General features: G+C 43.9%; 1 protein-coding gene across 4 annotated transcripts; it reads right to left on the minus strand.

Annotated features, from left to right (window-relative positions):
• Nucleotides 1-12,298: 12,298 nt before the first annotated feature.
• FAM216B (family with sequence similarity 216 member B) lies at nucleotides 12,299-19,133 on the minus strand. 4 transcript variants are annotated; one of them, XM_074943873.1, is made up of 4 exons: nucleotides 19,049-19,133; nucleotides 17,738-18,003; nucleotides 17,257-17,377; nucleotides 12,299-16,067 (listed from the first exon to the last, which is right to left on the minus strand). In XM_074943873.1, exons 2-4 carry the CDS (start codon nucleotides 17,834-17,836, stop codon nucleotides 15,916-15,918), a joined length of 372 nt encoding a protein of 123 aa, XP_074799974.1. In that variant the 5' UTR covers nucleotides 17,837-18,003; nucleotides 19,049-19,133; the 3' UTR covers nucleotides 12,299-15,915. The 4 variants fall into 4 exon arrangements, with proteins under 4 accessions (XP_074799974.1, XP_074799983.1, XP_074799964.1 ...); XM_074943882.1 differs by having other exon boundaries at nucleotides 17,738-17,849; nucleotides 19,049-19,107; XM_074943863.1 differs by having other exon boundaries at nucleotides 17,738-17,847; nucleotides 18,995-19,083.
• Between the last annotated feature and the right edge of the window lie 999 nt (nucleotides 19,134-20,132).

The raw sequence follows: 20,132 nt of genomic DNA on the forward strand, positions 1-20,132 counted from the left end.
CCCCTACAGGCCAAAGTGGATGCTATCCAAAAGTGGCCTGTCCCAAAGTCAAAGAAACAGGTCCAATCCTTCTTAGGCTTGGCCGGTTATTACAGGCGATTTGTACCGCAATACAGCCAAATCGCCGCCCCACTGACAGACCTAACCAAAAAGAAACAGCCAAATGCCGTTCAGTGGACCGAAGAGTGTCAGAAGGCCTTTAACCAGCTTAAAGAGACACTCATGTCTGACCCTGTGCTAAGGGTCCCAGACTTTGACAAACGGTTCCTAGTAACCACAGATGCATCTGAACGTGGTGTGGGAGCAGATTTAATGCAGGAAGGACCAGATCAAGAATTCCATCCTATAGTGTTTCTCAGCAAGAAGCTCTCTGAGAGGGAAATCAACTGGTCAGTAAGTGAAACAGAATTTTACGCCATTGTCTACGCTCTGGAAAAGCTACGCCCATATGTTTGGGGATGGCGTTTCCACCTGCAAACCGACTATGCTGCGCTACAGTGGCTTCATACCGCCACGGGAAATAACAAAAAACTTATTTGGTGGAGTTTAGCTCTCCAAGATTTTGATTTCGACATACAACACATCTCAGGAGCTTCTAACAAAGGGGCTGATGCACTCTCCTGTGAGAGTTTCCCAGAATCAACTGGTTAAAATCGTCCTTGAGATGTGGAAAATATTGTTAATCTTTATATACTTGGTAGCATATTTAGAGGTGCATGTGTCTTATTAACTCTGTTTTCTCCTAGAGCTCCAGGAAGAAATCACAGCCAGCATTTCACTCTATCTGTGATTTGGGGTGTGTGTCATAAATATAAAGAGAAGGGTAAACATCTTTAAATCCCTCCAGGCCAGAGGAAAAACCCTTTCACCTGTAAAGGGTTAAGAAGCTAAGATAACCTCGCTGGCACCTGACCAAAATGACCAATGAGGAGACAAGATACTTTCAAAGCTGGAGGGGGTAAAAAAACAAAGGGTTCTCTTTGTCTGTGTGATGCTTTTGCTGGGACCAGAGCAGGAATGCAGGTCAGAACTCCTGTAAAAAGTCAGTAAGCAATCTAGTTAGATATGCGTTAGATTCTGTTTTGTTTAAATGGCTGATAAAATAAGTTGTGCTGAATGGAATGTATATTCCTGTTTTTGTATCTTTTTGTAACTTAAGGTAACTCAAGCCTTCCCCAGGAAAGGGGGTGTAGTGCTTGGGGGATATTTTGTGGGGGAGACGTTTCCAAGTGGGAACTTCCCCTGTTCTTTGTGTAACACTTTGGTGGTGGCAGTGTTTAACCTAAGTTGGTAAGAATAAGCTTAGGGGGTCTTTCATGCAGGTCCCCACATCTGTACCCTGGAGTTCAGAGTGGGGAAGGAACCTTGACACAGCTCTTTGATGTTCTGAGCTCCCTTAATGTCCATTGAAGTCACATGTTGGTAGAGTGAACCCAGAGCTCTTTTGAGCTATGGTAAATGGTCTAGTATTATTTATGCAGTGTCATAGCTGAACATGGAATTTCACAGACAGACTCCACCAGCCCCACAGAGTTTATAATCTAAGTAAGATATGATAGTCTATGACCCATCCACACAGCAAATTATCACCAGATCAGTAACTGGTTATGGCAATGGTTAAGCTCAAAACATTGTTGAGTATGTACAGAAAATGTTAATGACCACTTACAACTGCTAAATCCATGCACTGCCCTTTCTAGACACTTCATCTACTATGCAGCAGATTTGGTTATGACGGATATGTGTGGATGTGCCATTGTAATTGGTAAACTAAGTCATCTCCCCACCCATTATTCTGTGGTAAGACCTCTCCCAATGGTTTTCTGGTTAAGGCAGAAAATTGGTAACTGAAGATTGTGATGGGTTTCCCCCCGGGGTGCCACTTGGAACTGGGATACCACTGAGCCCCCCTGTCCCACCAGCCTGGGTTCCCCTTACTCTGTGTTGCTGTGACAGGCTGTGAAGCCCCCTTCCAGCACACACACAGGTAAAGACACACCCAGCTGCAGTTATATTCACACACATGCTGAGATCAGCTCTGCTTGAGAGAGCTCAGCCAAGGAATTGCCCAGGATGCAAGTGCACATCTCCTCTGGAGTATAAACCCAACATTGTATCGTCTTGCACTGCACTGAGAAGTATACAGCGTAAGCTCATAAAATTCACCCTCTCCCTCAATGTGGAGAGAGAGATGCAACAGCTTTCTGCCCCACGTATGAGTTCCACACTGGTTTTAGAGACAAAACAAAACAAGTTTATTAACTACAAAAGATAGATTTTAAGTGATTATAAGTGATAGCAAACAGATCAAAGCAGATTACCTTAGTACATAAACAAAAAACGCAAACTGATCTTAACACACTAGATAGGTAGGATATAAATCAGCAAATTCTCACCCTGAGTGATAAACAGGCTGGCAGATTCTTAAGGCACAAGTTGCCTTGGCTTTCCCAGGTTTTCATACACAGGCTAAAAATCCTTCTAGCCTGGGACCATCATTTCCCACAGTTCAGTCTTTGTTCCTCAGGTGTTTCCAGGTGCGTTGTTTCACAGAGAGTGAGGTCCCTCCATGATGTAATTTTGCCCCTTTTATATCTTCTCCCCTCTTGCTGGAAAGCTCTTTTGCTGTGACCTGGGTCAAACAGTCCCCACTGTGTAGTACTATCTCTGAGAGGTTTCTATTGTACACAGTTCCTGGAGTAACCCTTGTGCTTGTGTGCATTTCCTCACTAAACCATTAACATTGTTTGGCCTTTTTACTGTCGCACCTGAAAGGCTGCTTGTGGGTGCTTTCACACTCATGACATGTTTCAGTAACACATACATAGCCAAACTTCATAACTTCACATACGACGAGAGCACATACAAGCCAATGAGATATTACTGTCCAGCAGATCAAGACTTTTAGAATGACACCTCACAAGGGATACTTTGTATAAGGCATATCCTAATTACATGACAGAGGTGAATATTGAAGTGTCAGGGTGTCACAAGGATAGAAACTCTATTCCTGTCATAGAGTCTTCTTGTGTGACAATAGGCAAGTCACTGTGGTTAGATGTTGGCTGTGTGTGTGTTTATTTTGTGTGCTGTCCCAGCTCTGCACAGATAGCGGAGATAGTAGAGCTTAATTAAATGCCCAATAAATCCACAGACTTGGTTTTCAGCAAAGGCACCCGGCCAGGTTTATTGTCGATGAAGCACAGTAATAGCATCTGGCAGACTCTACGAGGATACTATGACATGTATACTCATGATGGATGCAGCTCAGTCAGTGGCAGGACTTTCCACTGCCCCCTAGGCTGGCCAAAGACACTCCATCTGAGATACATCTTTATACACCAGGGGTGGGCAAACTACAGCCCACGGGCCACATCCATCCATCCAGCTGATTTAATCCGGCCCTCGAGCTCCCGCTGGGGAGTGGGGTCTGGGGCTTGCCCTGTTCCCACGCTCCAGCCGGGGAGCAAGGTCGGGGCCCACTCCGTGCATATGTGCTGCAGCTCCTGGAAACAGTGGCATGTCCCTCCTCCAGCTCCTACGTTTAGGGGCAGCCAGGAGGCTCCGCATGCTGCCCTGTCTGCAGATACCATCCCTGCAGCTCCCATTGGCCAGGAACTGCAGCCAATGGGACCTGCAGGGGCAGCACCTGCAGATGGGACGGCATGCAGAGCCACCTAGCCATGCCACCGCATAGGAGCTGGAGGGGGGATATGCTGCTGCTTCCGGGAGCTGCTTGAGGTAAGTGCTGCCCAGAGCCTGCACCCCTGACCCCTTCCCATGCCCCAACCCCCTGCCCCAGCCCTGATCCCCATCCTGCCCTCTGAACCCCTAAGTCCCAGCCCGGAGCACCCTCCTGCATCCCAAACCCCTCATCCCCAGCCCCACCCCAGAGCCTGCACCCCCAGCCAGAGCCATCACCCATTCCTGCACTCCAACCCCAATTTCATGAGCATTCGTGGCCCACTATACCATTTCCATACGCAGATGTGGCCCTCTGGCCAAAAAGTTTGCCCACCCCTGTTATACACCAATACAAACAAGTTACATATTGTCCTTGACGTATCAGGGTGCCACCCTCTGACGTATTAGGGCGCCACCCATTGCCTTGAATGTGTTTGTTTGATTAAAACATTTTTATTCATCATGCGGTCACCCTGACCTTAGCTTTACGATGGGTCACTGTGTTCCTGTTATCTTTGGGGAATATCCTGTATTGAGGTGTTCTGGTACCACCCTTTTGGAATGTGCTTGCATGAGTGCTCTGTGCCCAGCACTTCTTAGCGATATGTGTTTTTGCAATATTAGCCCTGTGCTTGCCAAATTTTGTGAACAGGGCTTGCCTCTTGCTTACAACTTAACTTTGCTTTATGTCAGCAAAGCTTTGACTATTTTAATTGAGGCCTCAGGCCTCATACCAGGCCTTTGATACATGGGCTTATGTTTCAGGCCCTCTTCTTACTACAGTCACTTGCTGCCTCAGTTTTCCCCACTTGGGACATGGTACTGTTAACATTTCCCTCCCTCGCTTGTTGTGAGGTAAAATTCATGAATGATATTGTGGTGCTCATATGCTACAATGGTGAGAACCATAAACAAGCCCCTGGATAAAAATGAGTTTTTAAAAAATCACCTCTTGGCAGATACAGCTTGTGTAGATTCTCTTGCCCCTATAGGAACCACTGTAATAATCTGAGAAAATAAGTGTTTTCAAAATGCCTAAGGTAAACAATGGTGGACATGCAATAATCTTTTTTACTATAGTGAGACTTCAAGTGGGTTCAACCTCACTATGTCTAATTTTGTTTGTTTGTTTTATAGGACGTATATTTACTTTCAGATGGTTTTCTTATTTTGATTCCATAATATGTTATTTCTTGTGCTACCCATTTCACTGTTCAAGTCAACTCCCCTTTACAGTTATCATATTGAAACATTATGCAAGAATCACTGTTTGATCCAGTTTTAAAGATGAAATCTCTAACTGCTACATAATGTACCTATAGAATCTAAGCATTAGAAATGCATTGGATCAGTCTCCTTTCCTATTGTTTGTAGAACCAGAAATATTCAGCAGAAAAACTAAAAATAAATCTCCAGCCAGCAAAATATGTTTTGTAATATCTTTTGATGTAGGCATTACCTCAGACTCATTTGAGATAGGGAAATTCAGCTCTATTTTAATAATTCTGGAATTGATGTTTGCAGTTGCAGTCACACATACAGAAGTGAAGTTAGTGTCTGTCTGTCTAGACATTTCAGTTGAGCTCATCAATGTGTGGTACCTGAGCACCTTCAAATATTTTGAAGAGCTAGAAAAATCTAATAATGACCATCAAATATCATCAGCATAACATGTTTTCTTTGTAGTTAATATCATCAGTTTTAATTCTTGTTCTCCCACACACACAACTCTGTGCACTGCTGCCATAAGGTCTTTTTCAAGGTTTAATGGGAATCCTTTTGAGTCTAGCAAGTGTAGCTCTAGCTACATCATTCGGTGTGGGGTAACTTTTAGTCCATTTACCAAAATTGAACCCAATTCCAAATGAGCTCGGTGTTGAGGAAACGGGAAATGTACCTCTTACTCTCCCTTGGGGTGACCATGACCTCCTGAAACCCAGCAACATTTTTTTTTATATTGTATTATATGTAATATATAATATAATATATGTAATATATTATATTATATTTATATTTATATATATAACAGTTTTTATATTGGTTTTACAAAATTTAGGGTGAAATCCTGGCCGTATTCAAGTCAATGGCAAAATTCCCATGGACTTTTATAGGGTCAGCAGTTCACCCATAATGTTTTGTCCCTGTTTTTGTAAATGTTTTACAAATGGTGACCTACTGAAGAAGCTGTCAGACAAATGAGGTGATGAAATTGACAGCAAGCTAGCTGAGCTCATGTGCATTTTAAGACCACCCACCACCAGACATATCAGATGATGCCATCTTGCTATTCCTTCTCTCCAGTGAGTAAGGTGATCTGGCTACAGCATTCATAAGCTGAATGGAAGAGTGGTTTAATGGTTAAGATGCTAGCTAGCAATGTGGAAGTTCCTGGCTCCAGTCTCTACTTCACTTCAAGCTTCCTGTGTGACTTTGGGTAAATCACTTAATCTCTCTGGGCCTGGGTTCCCAGTCTGTGGAGTGCGGCTGTATATTCAAAGGTGGTGAGGCTCTCAAATGCTGTGGAAGGGGGTGGGTGGGCAGGCTCTGTACCACAGATAGCTATATGATAATTTTGCTGTTACCTCATCCTTTCCCTGTACCACCTGAAGTCAGTGGTGCTACAGATGAAGTAAGGTACTACTAAACTACAGTAGAGGCAACAGATCTGACCCACCGTGAATGAGGAGAGTTCACATTCCGGGCCTTACTATTTTCATCTTTTTCAGTTTTTTTGACATCACATTCAGAAATACATTTGTGTTACAGAAAAATATGTTGACAGCCATATAATCTGCCCTGGGGAAGGACAGGCTCTTCATCTGTGTTTGGTACAGTGCTCCACACAACGCCCTCTGATCTTGATCCTGATGGGGCATTAGGGCACTACTGTAGGAAAAAAGATTAATAGTATTTAAGGGAAAGACTGAGAACCCTGTCTTCACACTGGTGAGAAGTTAGTCACAGGAGGAGTCCCACCAAATTCCATTCCCAATCTGGATCAGTAAATGATATTGAATTGAGGGGTACTGGGCATGGAAGTCACTGCTCACTACTGGGAATAAGGCATTCTCAGTCAGGCCCTACACATTCATGGTTAAATGGATTTCACTGCCGTAGTGGTCTGCTTGTATGTTTTCCATTCCATACAGGAAACAGTGCAAGTTACTGCTTTCTTTTACCTCTCTAATTTTTGGTGTCAAAAAAAGGAAGCATATATATTTTGTGGAGTAAAGTTTTGCTGGTTCCAACTGGCTACAAGACTGTTCCCCTTATTTGCCTGTGGACAGTAAGGGGAGGGTACGCTAATAGAATTCTGTCATTCAGGAATCAATTGCAAAGGAGCCCAGGACAGAGCTCGGTGTGCTGAGGTGTGCAGGATGGATGGTAGCTAATAAATCACCTCATTACTTCTTGCGTCTCATTGCAGCTGGTATTCGTAGCAGTGTGTATAATCCCATTACTGTACTGCAGTTCTTCTGTATGGCTGTGGGAAGGGCAAATTCATTTCAATCCTTATTCTGTCAGCCTTGCTCATGTTGTATATGTACGGGGACTGTTGCCCCCTTACTAACATTCAGTGGTGGTGTTTTGGTTGGCTAGCTCCCAGTACTAAAGGGGAAGGGTCTATGGGAAATCAGGACCCTGAGACTCATAGGCCCCAGGAACAACAGGGAGAGGCCAATGCTCCAGGTCAGCCTGAATGACAGGGCGGGCAGGCTAATCAGGGAGTCAGGAAGCCAGGGAGGTCCCATCCTCCCTGTGAGCTGGAATTGCCTGGGTCAGACAGAGTGGGGCCGAGCTAAGGAGAAAGTAGGGGCCCAAGCTGAGCTGGGGAGCAGAGCTGGGCCAGATCCAGAGAGAGCAGACCCTGTCCTGGGAGCAGAGCTGCAGCCCCAAAGCCAGAGGCACAGCCCAGAGAGAGCAGACTTGCTCTGGGAGTAGAGCCAGAGGGGTCAGAAAAGCAGCCCAGGAAGCAGGTCAGTGCTGGGAGCAGAGTCACAGAAGCAGCCTGCAGATCAGACCTGTCCTGGGAGGGGAGCTGCAGCAACCAGAGGCAGAGGGGCCAGAGAAGCAGCCCAGGGAGCTGGAGGCAGAGCAGCAGCAGCAGCAGCACTGCTGAGACAGAGTGGTGGAGCTGGGGCTGGAGCAGTCCGGAGCTGGGTGCGGTGAGCAGCTGGGAAGAGCGAGGGGGACGCTGGGCAGCGGGCCCAGCACAGGAAGACTCCTCAGCCAAGAGGTTCTGCAGGCTAGGCTTGGATCGTAACCCCGACAGGCCGGGGCGACACTGGGAAGAAGGGTCCTACTACTTAGAGCCTGAGAGCGTGAGGCCACCACCAGAGCAAGTGTCCAACCCACAGTATCCCTGCAGCACAGCCAGGGCCTGAGAAGAAGGCCTGGGACTTACAAGGAACAGACTGTGAACTGCCCGGACGTTCCAGAGACACTGTTTGTGATGTTCCCTGCCACAGAGCGGGTTGCTGTGTTTCCTTTAACCTTTTCCATTTTTTCTTCCTTTTTTTTTAAATTAATTGTTGATTAAATAACTTGCATTTGCTTTAACTTGTATGTAATGGTCCGTGGGTCAGAGAAGTGCCCAGGGCAGAGAGAGTATTCCGGAGTGGGGACACCGTAGCCCCTGTCCTAGGTGACCACAGCAGGGTTGGGGGTTGAGCCCCCCAGGAATCCTGGGCCCAGCCTTGTTGGGGTTACGAGGACTCTGCCAGACAGGAGAGTGGAAGAGGAGTCCTCAGGGGCAGGGAGGCCACTGGGTAAAGGAAGTGGGAGCGAGGACTCAGATCCTTTCGCTAGCCCACTTCACCGGGATAGTGCAGAAGCCAGGAAAGTTCCCCACAATAGCGGGACTATTCCCCCACTTACATATAGTACCTTACTCAGAGCCAGATTCTTGATACCTTTAATCACACTGAACACTCAGGGTAGGATTCTGTGCTGTGCCTGTAAGAGGTGTAATGCCCAACTTGCAGCTCAGAAGGTGTGGGAGGTTAAGGTAGAAGGCATCTTTCTCCTTCCTGATCCTGGATGTTCCTGGAGCCCTGGCTATGTTACAGCAGCCTCCCTGGGGCTACCCTATTGGCCATAGCATGGCCTGGAATCTCTGCAATGCCATATGCTGTTGCCCTTGTGCCCAATGTGCCCCTCCTGTCACCCAGCATCAGGGCTCATGATTAGTTCTCTGGAAGGCAGTCATATGGCTATCTCCTGCTGTGTGTATACTACGAGAATCCTCCTCTACTCACACACACCAACCAGACAGGAGACTTTTGATGCCCTTTTACGTCACTCCAGCCCTCTGACTCAGTATAAATGGGCCAGAGTGGGGATGAGGATCTTGTCTTAGCATTTTACTCCATGAGCAGCTACACTGAGATCAGTGGGACTAGGCACAGCATCAGGTAATGCTCAATTTAAAGAAAGGTTCAGAATCGAGCTCCATTGACTTCAGTGGGACTATTTCCAGAGTAAGATACTGCACGTGGTGAGTAAGTCTGGAAGAATCTGAACTTTTAGACTTTGCTGCTCAGGTTGGTGATCTACAGTAATGACAGAGCTGCAGATGTTTTTTGAGGGAAGATTATTTTTAAAAAATCTGTTTATGGCTAGCTTGTGAGCTCCTTCCTCGCACTAGCGAACACTCACATGAGTAGCCCCATTGCAAGCAGTGGAACTATTTGTGTGAATATTTGCTCATCATTGTCAGGAAGGAGCTCACAATCTGTCTCTTAACAAATGTGTAGTTGCTGAGTTTTGGATCTACATTAGGGAGTAAGACTACCTGGTGCTTAGCTTCAGGTGTGTAGGCAGAGCCAGCTACTGCACACTTATATACTTATCCCCCACCCTAGGGCAAGTGGGTGAGGGAGGGAGTGACGCTTTGGCATCACCAACCCCATTTGCTGGGCAGTGCAACTGTTGGTAAAGTCCAGCAATAAATTATACCCCCTCTCTGAAGCAAGGAAGGAGAGAGGAATTATGAATCAGAGGAGTGTCTCTGCATAATGTCTTGGTGGAGATTATACATCACCCCTTGCTCCAGACTGTGCCTAAAATTACAAACTGATTTTAAAATAACTCTGGTTGCCACCAGCAGAAACAGAGTGCTTTCAGGTGCTCTCACTGCTGCATAAAGTTTCAGCTTCTCATGTGGAATTTAACACAGCTGCCAATCATGGAAAGTATTAAGTTACCTGGTTTATCCCCCTGATAGTGCACAATTATTCTCTTGAGTGTATTTGCTAGTTCTTTGTCTCCAGTGCTTTCCTTAGAAGAGTATCCACAGAAAAGGGTGGGTGTGGGGTTGCGATAGGGCAGTGGTTCTCAAACTTCGTTGCACTGTGACCCCTTCTGACAAAAAAAAATTACTACACAACCCCACGCCACAGGGCCCCGCAAAGCTAAGTTGCTTGTGCTTCAGCTTCAACCCTGTGTGATGGGGCTCGGGCTTCAGCAGGGCTGGCATTAGACTCGCTGGGGCCCAGGGCAGAAAGCCCAAGCCCCGCTGCACAGGGCCGAAGCCTGAGGTCCCTGCATGGCAGGGCTTGGGCTTCAGCCCCGTGTGGCGGGACCTGGGACTCGGTTTTCTGCCCTGGGTCCCAACGAGTCTAATGCTAGTCCTGGCGACCCCATTAAAATGAACTCGGACCCACTTTGGGATCCCGACCCACAGCCTGCGAACTGCTGGGACAAGGTATTGTTCGCTTGGTACAAAAAACAGTAGAAAATATGAGGCAAAGACATATGAGGAAAATGCCAAGCACATTGTGGATGCAACTGGAAAACATATAATTAATATTAGGTACTGCAAAATTCTATTTTTTTATTTATACCTCATGCAGCCCTTAATTTCAGTGGATTTACAGTGTAGAATTTGGCCATATCGTTTTTGTGCTAGGAATATGATGTCAATCTGTGAAGTGTATGTCAGTGCAGAGCCTGGGCTTTACTGTCTAAAGTTGAAATCATGGAACATCCAAGACCCAGAGTCAGCATTTCAACTTTTAAACAGACGCTCAGATCAAAGACAGACATCTGAAGTTCTGACATACCTCTTTGATTTGGAGATTTCAAAACTATTTTCTCCCACTCAGGCTAAATCACAAAGTTGCATTTAAAGGTTTATACTCTATTAATGTGTCTTACTACAGCAAACTGACCTGTTATTGTTTTAATGTGTGTAGCTTTTTCCTTTTTACTCTACTGAATTCTCTTTTCTTATTCTTATTTCTTATTCCTTAGATCTTTTACTGGCTTTGATAACTTCTAAGAAAAAAGTGTATATGTTATGCATCTTAAATCATTCATTTTCTCATTTGCTGAGTGCTGATGATAGATTTCCCTTTGCATTTGCTCAAATTGTTATGTTCTTTTTTCTAAAATGTTCTTTTTTCTAAAAAAAAAAGAAAAGATTTCCTGGTGTTCTTTGTGGATGAAAAGTTGGCATTCTGTTCAACTACATTATATTATTTAATTGCTTAACACCAATATATTGTATTGGGTTTGGTGTAAATATGATGGGTCTGATACATCACTCTCTTAACTTGGTGCCACAAGAGTATGAAAGTGGTGTAACAGAGTGGGGAATCAGGCCCCATGTGTCAATAGGTAGGGAAATAGATTTGACATCAGTTTTTAAGTGGAACTCACATAGGAGACTGATGGCGAGTTCTGCTGAAAAACTAATGGCATGATATGGCCCTGTGGTTTTTGAACCATGCTCCTCATCACTGTTTACAGATTTAATAACTAGATTCACTTTAGCAGTCTGGTCAGGTGCTACTTAAAACAATGTTTCAGTTTTGATAGCAAGAAAATTTTGGATCTCATCTTTACCAGCTACAGGCTAAATTGAGAGTTTACTCTCAGCCCCGGATAAAGGGTGACACTTCTCCAAAGGAAGCTCTGGGAAGAGAGTATGACCCAGACACCCCCCTGAATCATCGTTTCTCTGGAGTTCCTGTTTTATGTAGCGTGATGGGCATATGCTGTCAGTTCATTACCAGATGTGGTATATTCTGCCCCCCCTCCACACTTCTTCATGTCCAGCCAGCTCTGCTCGCTGGGCCATAGGCTGGGGCAGAACCATGTATCTGCCTACACCATGCCCCCATCCTGCCCTTATCGCTCATCGTGGCTCACATTGTGAGGAATAGCAGGCATGATTCCTCTGCTCTTTCCCACCACCATGCCTAGACTCAGGGTCTTCAGTAGGTCCTCCACGACCTTGCAGGACCTTACTACCATGCACAGCCACACAAGTCATACTCATAATCTAGCACAATGTCTTCTGTTTACTAAAATCTACAGAATGATGCAACTAAACTGCTAAATCAATTGGCAGTATATACCAAATAGCTACAGTAATGGATAGCAGCGCTATATTGAATAATATGTTGTAATGGTGTAGTAAAATATATTGCAAAAACAATATGCCATGTTTAACAAAATTTCATCTTGAGATACCACTAATGTTTATGGTTTGTTTTGTCTTTTATATATTCTCATTACAGTGAGAAAGCATGTTTTTGGAAATTGATCCATAATATAGGATATGTTATATTTTCAGCAATAAAACATTATCCAGGGAAGAGAACAGAGGGAACTCTTGATTGTTACCACAATGTGAATCTCCCTTTGCTAGCTAAAAAAATAGTAGTTTTCTAAAGCAAAACCCTTGGAGGAAATCATATGTAGAGCCGGGTTGGATTCCAGGCTGGTGCAGAATAGGATTGTAGTCCATCTGTTGTTAACCTCTGATCACCAGAGGCAAAACATTGTTTCCTCTCTAAAATGGCTCTCTCAGGGAGGGAGGGGGTCAAAAATAATATGTGAGATATATTTTATATCAAAGAGCCTTACAGAGAAAACATTTTGTGAATGAGCTCAGCAGTAAAAAATTAAAGTCTCCTAAGTGTCCTAGAAAAATGTGAATGTGTATATAGGATAGCAGAATATTGCACAGTGAACAGCATTGCAAAAGGAATGGTATTTTAGACACCTTACTCTAAAAGATATTAAAAAGGTTAACCTACAAAATGTCTTAGTCCCAGTGCCATATTCCATCTTGTGTACAACTACAATGTACCTCCCCAGTTTCCTTCTCCAATCTTCATCACTCCCCTGAAGTGTCATGTAAACTTTACATATTCTATACAATTTATGTTTTTATACTGCACTCATCACTATAGTATCTGAGCACCTTGCTGTGATCTCTTAAACAGTTGCTGTGTCCTTCAAGAGGTACCTTCAGGAAGAAAAGTTCTCCGTCACTCAAGGCCTGCTTCTTCTGTCATTATGTAGGGACTGGTTTCCACTGGTTCACCATTTCCTTGATGGAGTTTTGGGGGAAGGTTGAAGGTATGTTGCCATAAGACATAAGGTGAAAGGAGCTTTTGCGCTGCTATAATTTACTAGTTGGCTGAGTTAATGTGTTACCAATATATAAGCTTTTAATATTGCTGGGTTGTCACTATAAGTCTAATTAATCATTGAGCCATCTAGATCTTTGCAGATGGGTGTTTTAAAATCTAAATAAATGAATAAATATTGCTGTGAGCTTTAGTACAACTCAGTATTTCAAAGCTGTCAGGATGTCTTCCAGTTATAATTAGGGATAAATCTAATTGTAAAGGAAAAAGGGATTTTCAGTGCTGGGATTGTATTACAAGTTAATTGACGATAGGCACCAGGCTAAATGAGCCTGATACAATGATTTATTTACATCAACTCTGGTGCATTTAGCAATTCATTATGATTGTATAGACGCAGATGTCACTAGGACTTCGTGCCTTTGTGGTTCTCTCCAAGGCTAGAAAATTGAGGCAAAATCAGAAAACTGCCAGCAATCCAAGGGACCTCATCCTGCAAGGTCTTCAGCAGCCTGTGCTCTCATTGGGTCAGATGGAGTGCTGCTGATCAGGATCCCCCTTTGCTATTACTCATCCCAATAAAGTTGAATGTAATTAGATTTATTGTTAGCCTAACAATAAGGCCTTTAATTGCTGCATAATTAGCCTGATTAAGTGAAGAGCTGCTCAGAAAATGCTGGGGGGCGTTTCCCCCTGTGGAAAATTGCGACTTTTCATCAAAAACCTGCAAATCAGATATTTTCAACCAAAATTGAAAGTTTCCATCAGGAAAATCAAAACTGAACCCTTTTGCTACAATGTTTAGTTACAGGGCAGTGTCCTCCTATGCTGCCACAGTGCATAGGGTGACCAGATAGCAAGTGTGAAAAACTGAGACATGGGGTAGGAGGTAATAGGTGACTATATAAGACAAAGCCCTGAATATTGGGACTGTCCCTATAAAATCAGGACATCTGGTCACCCTACTCATGGGAGTTGTACTTTGGGTGCCTCATGCCCCCACTCTCCCATATAGGCCAGCCTGCCTGGCTGGACTACGTCTTCCAAGTCAAAATTTTCCACTGAAAACCCAGTTTAGCTCTCATTTAGTCAAAAATCCACTTTCCATCGAAAGACAGTTTTGATAGAAAAAATTCAGCTGGTTCTATTGAAGTGAATTTGGTGCTCAGAAAAGGGTCTGGATTGACAGCCTTGAAGAGTGATGTCCTCTAATTACAGACCAATTACAGACCACATTCAGCAGTGGCAGCAGCAGTGCCAGCTTCCTCCCACTTCACCACAAATGTGCTTCAGCCCTGGCCTGAACAAACCACTTCTGCTCCATGCCTGTATTATCCCTGCCCTCTATGCACGGACTGTCAGCTGGGGTGCCAATTAGCCCCAACCAAAGTTAGTATTTTTTGTAGCATCTCCTAATTCTTAATCCTACTGCATTCTTTTGAATTTTCTCCATCCTCCTTCTTTCTCAAGAGTTAAAGGCAAGAGAGGTTGGTTTGGATTCCTATCTTCTGGTTGTTAAAGGGGGCATGGTTCAGGATGATCTCACTGTTGCCCTCCTTAGGGCTACGGGAGGTAGGTTTGGAATCTAACTGTACCGGGGAGAAGAGGCCCAGTTCTTTCAGACATAGATGTGATGGGAAATCCCTTCATAGAATGCAGGAATACAATATCTGGCGTATGCAATATCCATCACTGTGTCACTTGGAGGTGGGTGCAGATCAACTCAAAGCAGATATGCAATACAGTGAAGGAAGTGAAATGGGAGCTAGTGGACCCGGGTCTTGTTCCTAAAGGGAGGAGACAGACAAAAGATTGGATCCAGGGTCATGCAAGTTGCTTCCCAGACTTTAAAAAGATTAGCTGCCTCCATTTTGTCCAGCAGAAAGTTCATATGGTGGAACAGTTTTAATTTTGTTTACACATTGACATTCTTCATTTCATGTTTAAGGCTGGGATTTCAAAGGAAGTTCAGCATCCAATTTACACTGAAATTCTTTTGCCTTTGGACATCTAACTACCTTAGTCTCCATTGAAAATCCCAGCCTAAATCAGTACCACAGCCAGATGGATGCTGCTTTATGCTGTCTGCCATCCAGCCCGCTCTCAGCCTGCTCTTGTCACATACCTCTCCACTCTTCAAGGCAGCCAACACAGCCATCCCCACCTCCACACAGCTCAAAAGTGCCAGTCTTCATCGCAAACGTTTTAACGTTGAAATACAGCCAGTGCTTTAAACACAGAAAGATGGACTAACTGCCATTCCCTCCAGTCCCCATAAAGTCTACCTGCCTGGACTCAGTCACTGTGAATTCCTACAGATTGGTGGGAAAGATGGAGATTAAGTTTAAGTGAGGGATAGTTGATACCAATTAATGTCAGAGTTTGACTCTGACAGAAAAGGTTAGTGAAGGACAGGCAGTTATCAGACATCTTTCCACTGGGATCTCAGTATGTCCACGCTGCCTTTTCTAATCCTACCTGATTTAACAAAGAGAAGGTTAAGGGGTGATCATATCCTGTAAGTGCCTACCTGGGAAACACAAAATTGAAACTGGGCTCTTCAGTCTAGCAGGCAAAGGTATCACAAGATCCAACGGCTGGAAGTTGAAGTTAAACAAATTCAGGCTGGAAATAAGGCGCAATTTTTTAACACTGACACTAACCATTGGAACAATTTGTCATGGGATATAGTGGAATTTCCATCACTGGCAATTTTTAAATCAACATTGGATCTTTTCCTAAAAGAGAGGTTCTAGTTCAAACAGGGATTATTTGGAGGAGTTCTATGGCCTGTATTATACGGCAGGTCAGACTAGATGATCACAGTGATGTCTTCTGGTCTTACATTCTATGAACTACAGGCTGTTAATCCCAGCTGAGTTCTCCCAACACTGGACTTCAGAGAGGTGCTGTTTCTAGCTGAGACCTTCCTTGGGTCTCTCTCTTCAGCTTGATCCAGGAAGGAGGTGTAAAACCTGACTTCATGCTCAGTAATATGACCTGAGTGAGAGGATAGGGAAAATGGACAGGAATCAAATATTATACACACATACATGCACAAGTGCTATATCTTTGACGGGCAGTGATGTTGCATACCAATAAATTCACCAGAGAGGGGAGCCTGCGTTGGGAAAGGATCAAGCTGCACATAAAAACTAGCTGAACAAGTGATACAGCAGCATCACATCATGCAGCATGGTATGTTAAAACTGATGGGATGAGAAGTGCTCCTTGCCATGCATGAGCTATGAAGTCTGAAGATAATATTTGTAACTACAATTAGAGCTTCAGAACCTTTTGCTGGCAGCTGCTGTCTCACGGAGATGTGACATTGTCCCTGATGTGGTCAGTGGTGAGAGAAGAAATGATATTTGAGACTTGTGCATCAGTGGTCCTAGCTTAACCATGAGAAGAAAATTTCTGCTGCTTGATTCCATTTTTGACCTCTCTAATTAGACGGACCATAATCTCCTCCCTGTAATCTGAGTGGAATTTAATAAATTGATTTTGACCTTACAAAGTCCTAAAGAGTTTGGGACCCAGCTACCTCAAGGGCTACCTTTCTGTGTAGATATCTCTGCCGTTGTGGTCAGCACAGGCAGTTGAGCTAACAGTTCTTTGGGCTGGAAGGTGTGGGTTCGGAGAGGGTGTGGCTGGTAGGGCAATTTCCATGAAAGGTCTTCAACTCAAATTCATTGTCTATCAAAGCCAAAATTTGTTGACCTTCAGGGCATGCCACAAAGATCCATCTGATTTTTGTTGGCCTTTGGTAAGAGTGTGGGATGAGGGATGGGATGGCTGGATGAAGAGAATGGCTCTCGGACACCTTGATGGAAGGAGAGGACATAGTATTTTTAATATCTTTTATCTTCTGATTTTAGGCATTCAATGTTTCTGTAAAATAACACCCGGAGCTAGGGATAGGCACTCTGCGAATGAATAAATAACATCAAACCAAGAGTGTTTTGCTGCTCCTTGTCACAGGGGCCTCTGCTGAGGAAGGCGGAGCGCATCAGCCAAAGGCTTCCTCACCTCTGCCTACAAACTATTCCAGGCTCCATTTTGTGTGTCCGGTGTATTATATGGCACCATAAACTTCTTATCCTATTCACTCAAACCCCAGGTTTACCCTCCAGTCTCCAATTTCTATAGATTGCTGATGCACACAGCAATACCAGCCGGCACTTACCCAGCAAATTCTGGCGCTGGAGATTGAGCATGTACTGATGGGACAGCATTTCCCTCAGAGGTTTGCTGTCATAAACTCTCATGATGCTATAGAGGTAGCATTTCTGGCCTCGCTTCAGGTCCTGTAAGATCAAGGCAGTGCATGGCAATTTAACTGTTAGGACTAAATTTACATCTGATTCTATACTGATTTCAAACGGTAACGAGGGGATTTATGTCCATTGTTCTATTGCAGGGGGATTTTATTAAATAAAGCAGTAATTAAACCTGAGGAAGAAACCTTTACAGACAAGTTTTAATTTAACCTTCTTTACCATTTAAATATACTCAGAAACTAGGCTACAAGAATGGATAGCACCCTCTAGGATGTTACTTCTGCTCCTAAAGGGACATTTTTGTTTCATTTAACTAAAAGAGTTAAGACCCCAGGCTGTGAGTGAAATACAAAGAACACTAAACTAGGCCTGCTATCAGTCTGTTACCTTCAGTAAGTAGGTATCCTGAGCAGATGGAGGAACTTGTATGCATAAAACTTTTGGAGAATGACGGGGACCAGGATTTCTCTTCCAATTTTCACCCATCCTTACCCAGCCTCTCAAAAGACAGGTTCAAAAACATGAGACAAAAACAAACTTTATATCAATAATTATTCATGATCTTCAAATATCCAGTACAACTCCTCAGAAGAGAGGAACAAAAGCAGAACTAAATTTCCAGACCCATACGGAATAGGCTCTGGTTGGAGGCCCTGGAAAGAAGCATAAAGAAGAACTGGATCACTGTGCCCACCTGGAATGAACTGTGGGTACTGCCCTGGGGAAGAGAGGAACAAAAACCGGAGTTCTGTCTGCCTTTCCCTTGTGCAAATGCTTTGCTCTCATAACTGTGAATTGTAAATTGTCACCTTTCAAACTGGACTTTGGAAACCATGCAGACCTCACACTACATAAAGCTAAAATGGAGACACCTTCCTATCCCTCTTCACCCATTGTAGAGTGCTGGTGCGAGGGATTAATTTAAGTATATAGTGATTTACAGAGAGAATACATACATAATCCCTGCCCCAAAGAGTTTACAATCTAAGGGTCAGATTCTGATACCCTTATTCACATTAGGTAGCACCCTACCCCACAGAAAGTCCCAAGGAAGTCAATTGTGAGGAAGGTGCTATACAGCGTTAGTAAGCCTATTAAAATTGTGTGGTAAATTGGATATGGTGTGACATAATAGAAGGGGAAACGACGCAGGGCAAGCTAATAAGGTTGCGTCCTTTATACTTTGGGTCACTGCACTACCTACTTTTTAAATGTTATTATCCTACTTACGTTAGAAGGGCAGCATGGGTGTAGGAGTCAGCGTTGGAGAGACTGTGGGAATAGGCGAGTTGTGAGGAGGAATATGAAGGAAAGGGAGGTTACATGGTATGCAGGATTTGGAAGGTATTTCAAGCATAGGGGAAAGCATAGCAATTAAATCTTTCCTGAAATCATAGGCTATTTACAGCAAGGTGATCCCACCCCCCCTCTGCCCATGGTGAAGTCAAAGATCCCATGGCACTTTTCCAATAGGCATGTAAAGGCTAATCCAGGTCAACATTTCCCCCGCTCTCTCTTTTAGGAGAACTGCTTCTGACATCTACAGCTATGTGTGCTGCTGCTTAATGCACAACACCTGCTGCGTTTGTCTACCCTGTTAGGGAGTTGCTAGCATTTAGTTTACAGTGTTGTGCGTTGAGTTACCTGGAATATGAAAGACCTCATACATAAAGCAAATTCTGTTCAGCTCTGACTCACCCCCGGAAATACAGCTTCCCTTTTTCACACAAGACAGCCTTAATACAAAACTCGGTTTCTCCCAGGAACTGTCACGTTCATTCTGTTGACAAATATCCTAGCAACATAGAGGGGGAGAGAGAGAGCGTTACAAGGAACTCTGGGAAATTGGCCAAGTGCCTTGAGCAACCTCTGACCATCAACCTGCTGATTTTTTTACAGTGACTCCATCTTTGTTGTGTAGGAATGGGTCTGACCGTTCTACTTCTCCTGGGGATCTGGATGTTGTCTGAACAGCTAAATGAAACTTTTGCTCAGTCATCATTTTGTGGTTGTAAAAACACTTGTGCACAGACAGCTGGGGTTGCTGGGAGAATGACTTAGTTTTGAAGACCAGCACTTCCAATAGCACAGTGAATCTTTCCACCATGCAGGTGTGCTGGGAAATGGAGCATGCCCATATTATGAGAAACAAACAGCCCGATACAAGGAGAGAGAACAGAGAATAGACCCAGATGAATCCTACAAAAATGTTCTATAAATATACCTTCAAATTTATCAACAAATGTCCTTCATCTGTGTTAGCAGGAGGAATTTTCAAATGCACCTAAGTGAGGTAGAATCACAAGTCCTATTGACTTTCAACGGACTTGTACTCCTCAGTCAATTGAAAGTCCCACGCAGCAACTTTCTCTGTTTACTTTTGATGAATATTCTAGCAAATGAATGTATGGATAGGAATGTTCACAGAAACTGTGAATTTCCAGGGAATACTGCAGGATATTCATGGAAAGCAAATTTTAAATGCATGGTCTGTAACTTCCTTCTCAGAGTTATGTTCATCCAGGCAGGAAATGGAAGCATACAATGTGTCTGATCAAAATAGCACAATTTCTTACTACGCTCAATGAGCTGCTCACAAAGAATCTACAGGCTGAGAATTATCTGCAGAAAGTATTTAGTGAGTAATTTCAAGTAATGAATAAATTCAAGAAAATCATTATCAGTTCACAGACTAGTCATGAACCAAGTAAGGAGGGGTCCGATCCATTGATTAAATGAATTGGTACCATTACTATGTACTTATCTAGTGGTAGTGGAGAGA

This window comes from Natator depressus, chromosome 1, assembly GCF_965152275.1.
Source record: "Natator depressus isolate rNatDep1 chromosome 1, rNatDep2.hap1, whole genome shotgun sequence".
Lineage (NCBI taxonomy): Eukaryota > Metazoa > Chordata > Testudines > Cheloniidae > Natator > Natator depressus.

Coding starts and splice junctions, on each gene's coding strand:
- FAM216B (XM_074943863.1), bottom strand. CDS start 19,019: ATGTATGAGGTCTTTCATATTCCAG. Junction 17,378..17,737: donor AGGATACCTACTTACTGAAG/GTAACAGACTGA, acceptor TTGATCTTACAG/GACCTGAAGCGAGGCCAGAA. Junction 16,068..17,256: donor CCAGCGCCAGAATTTGCTGG/GTAAGTGCCGGC, acceptor CCTCTCACTCAG/GTCATATTACTGAGCATGAA.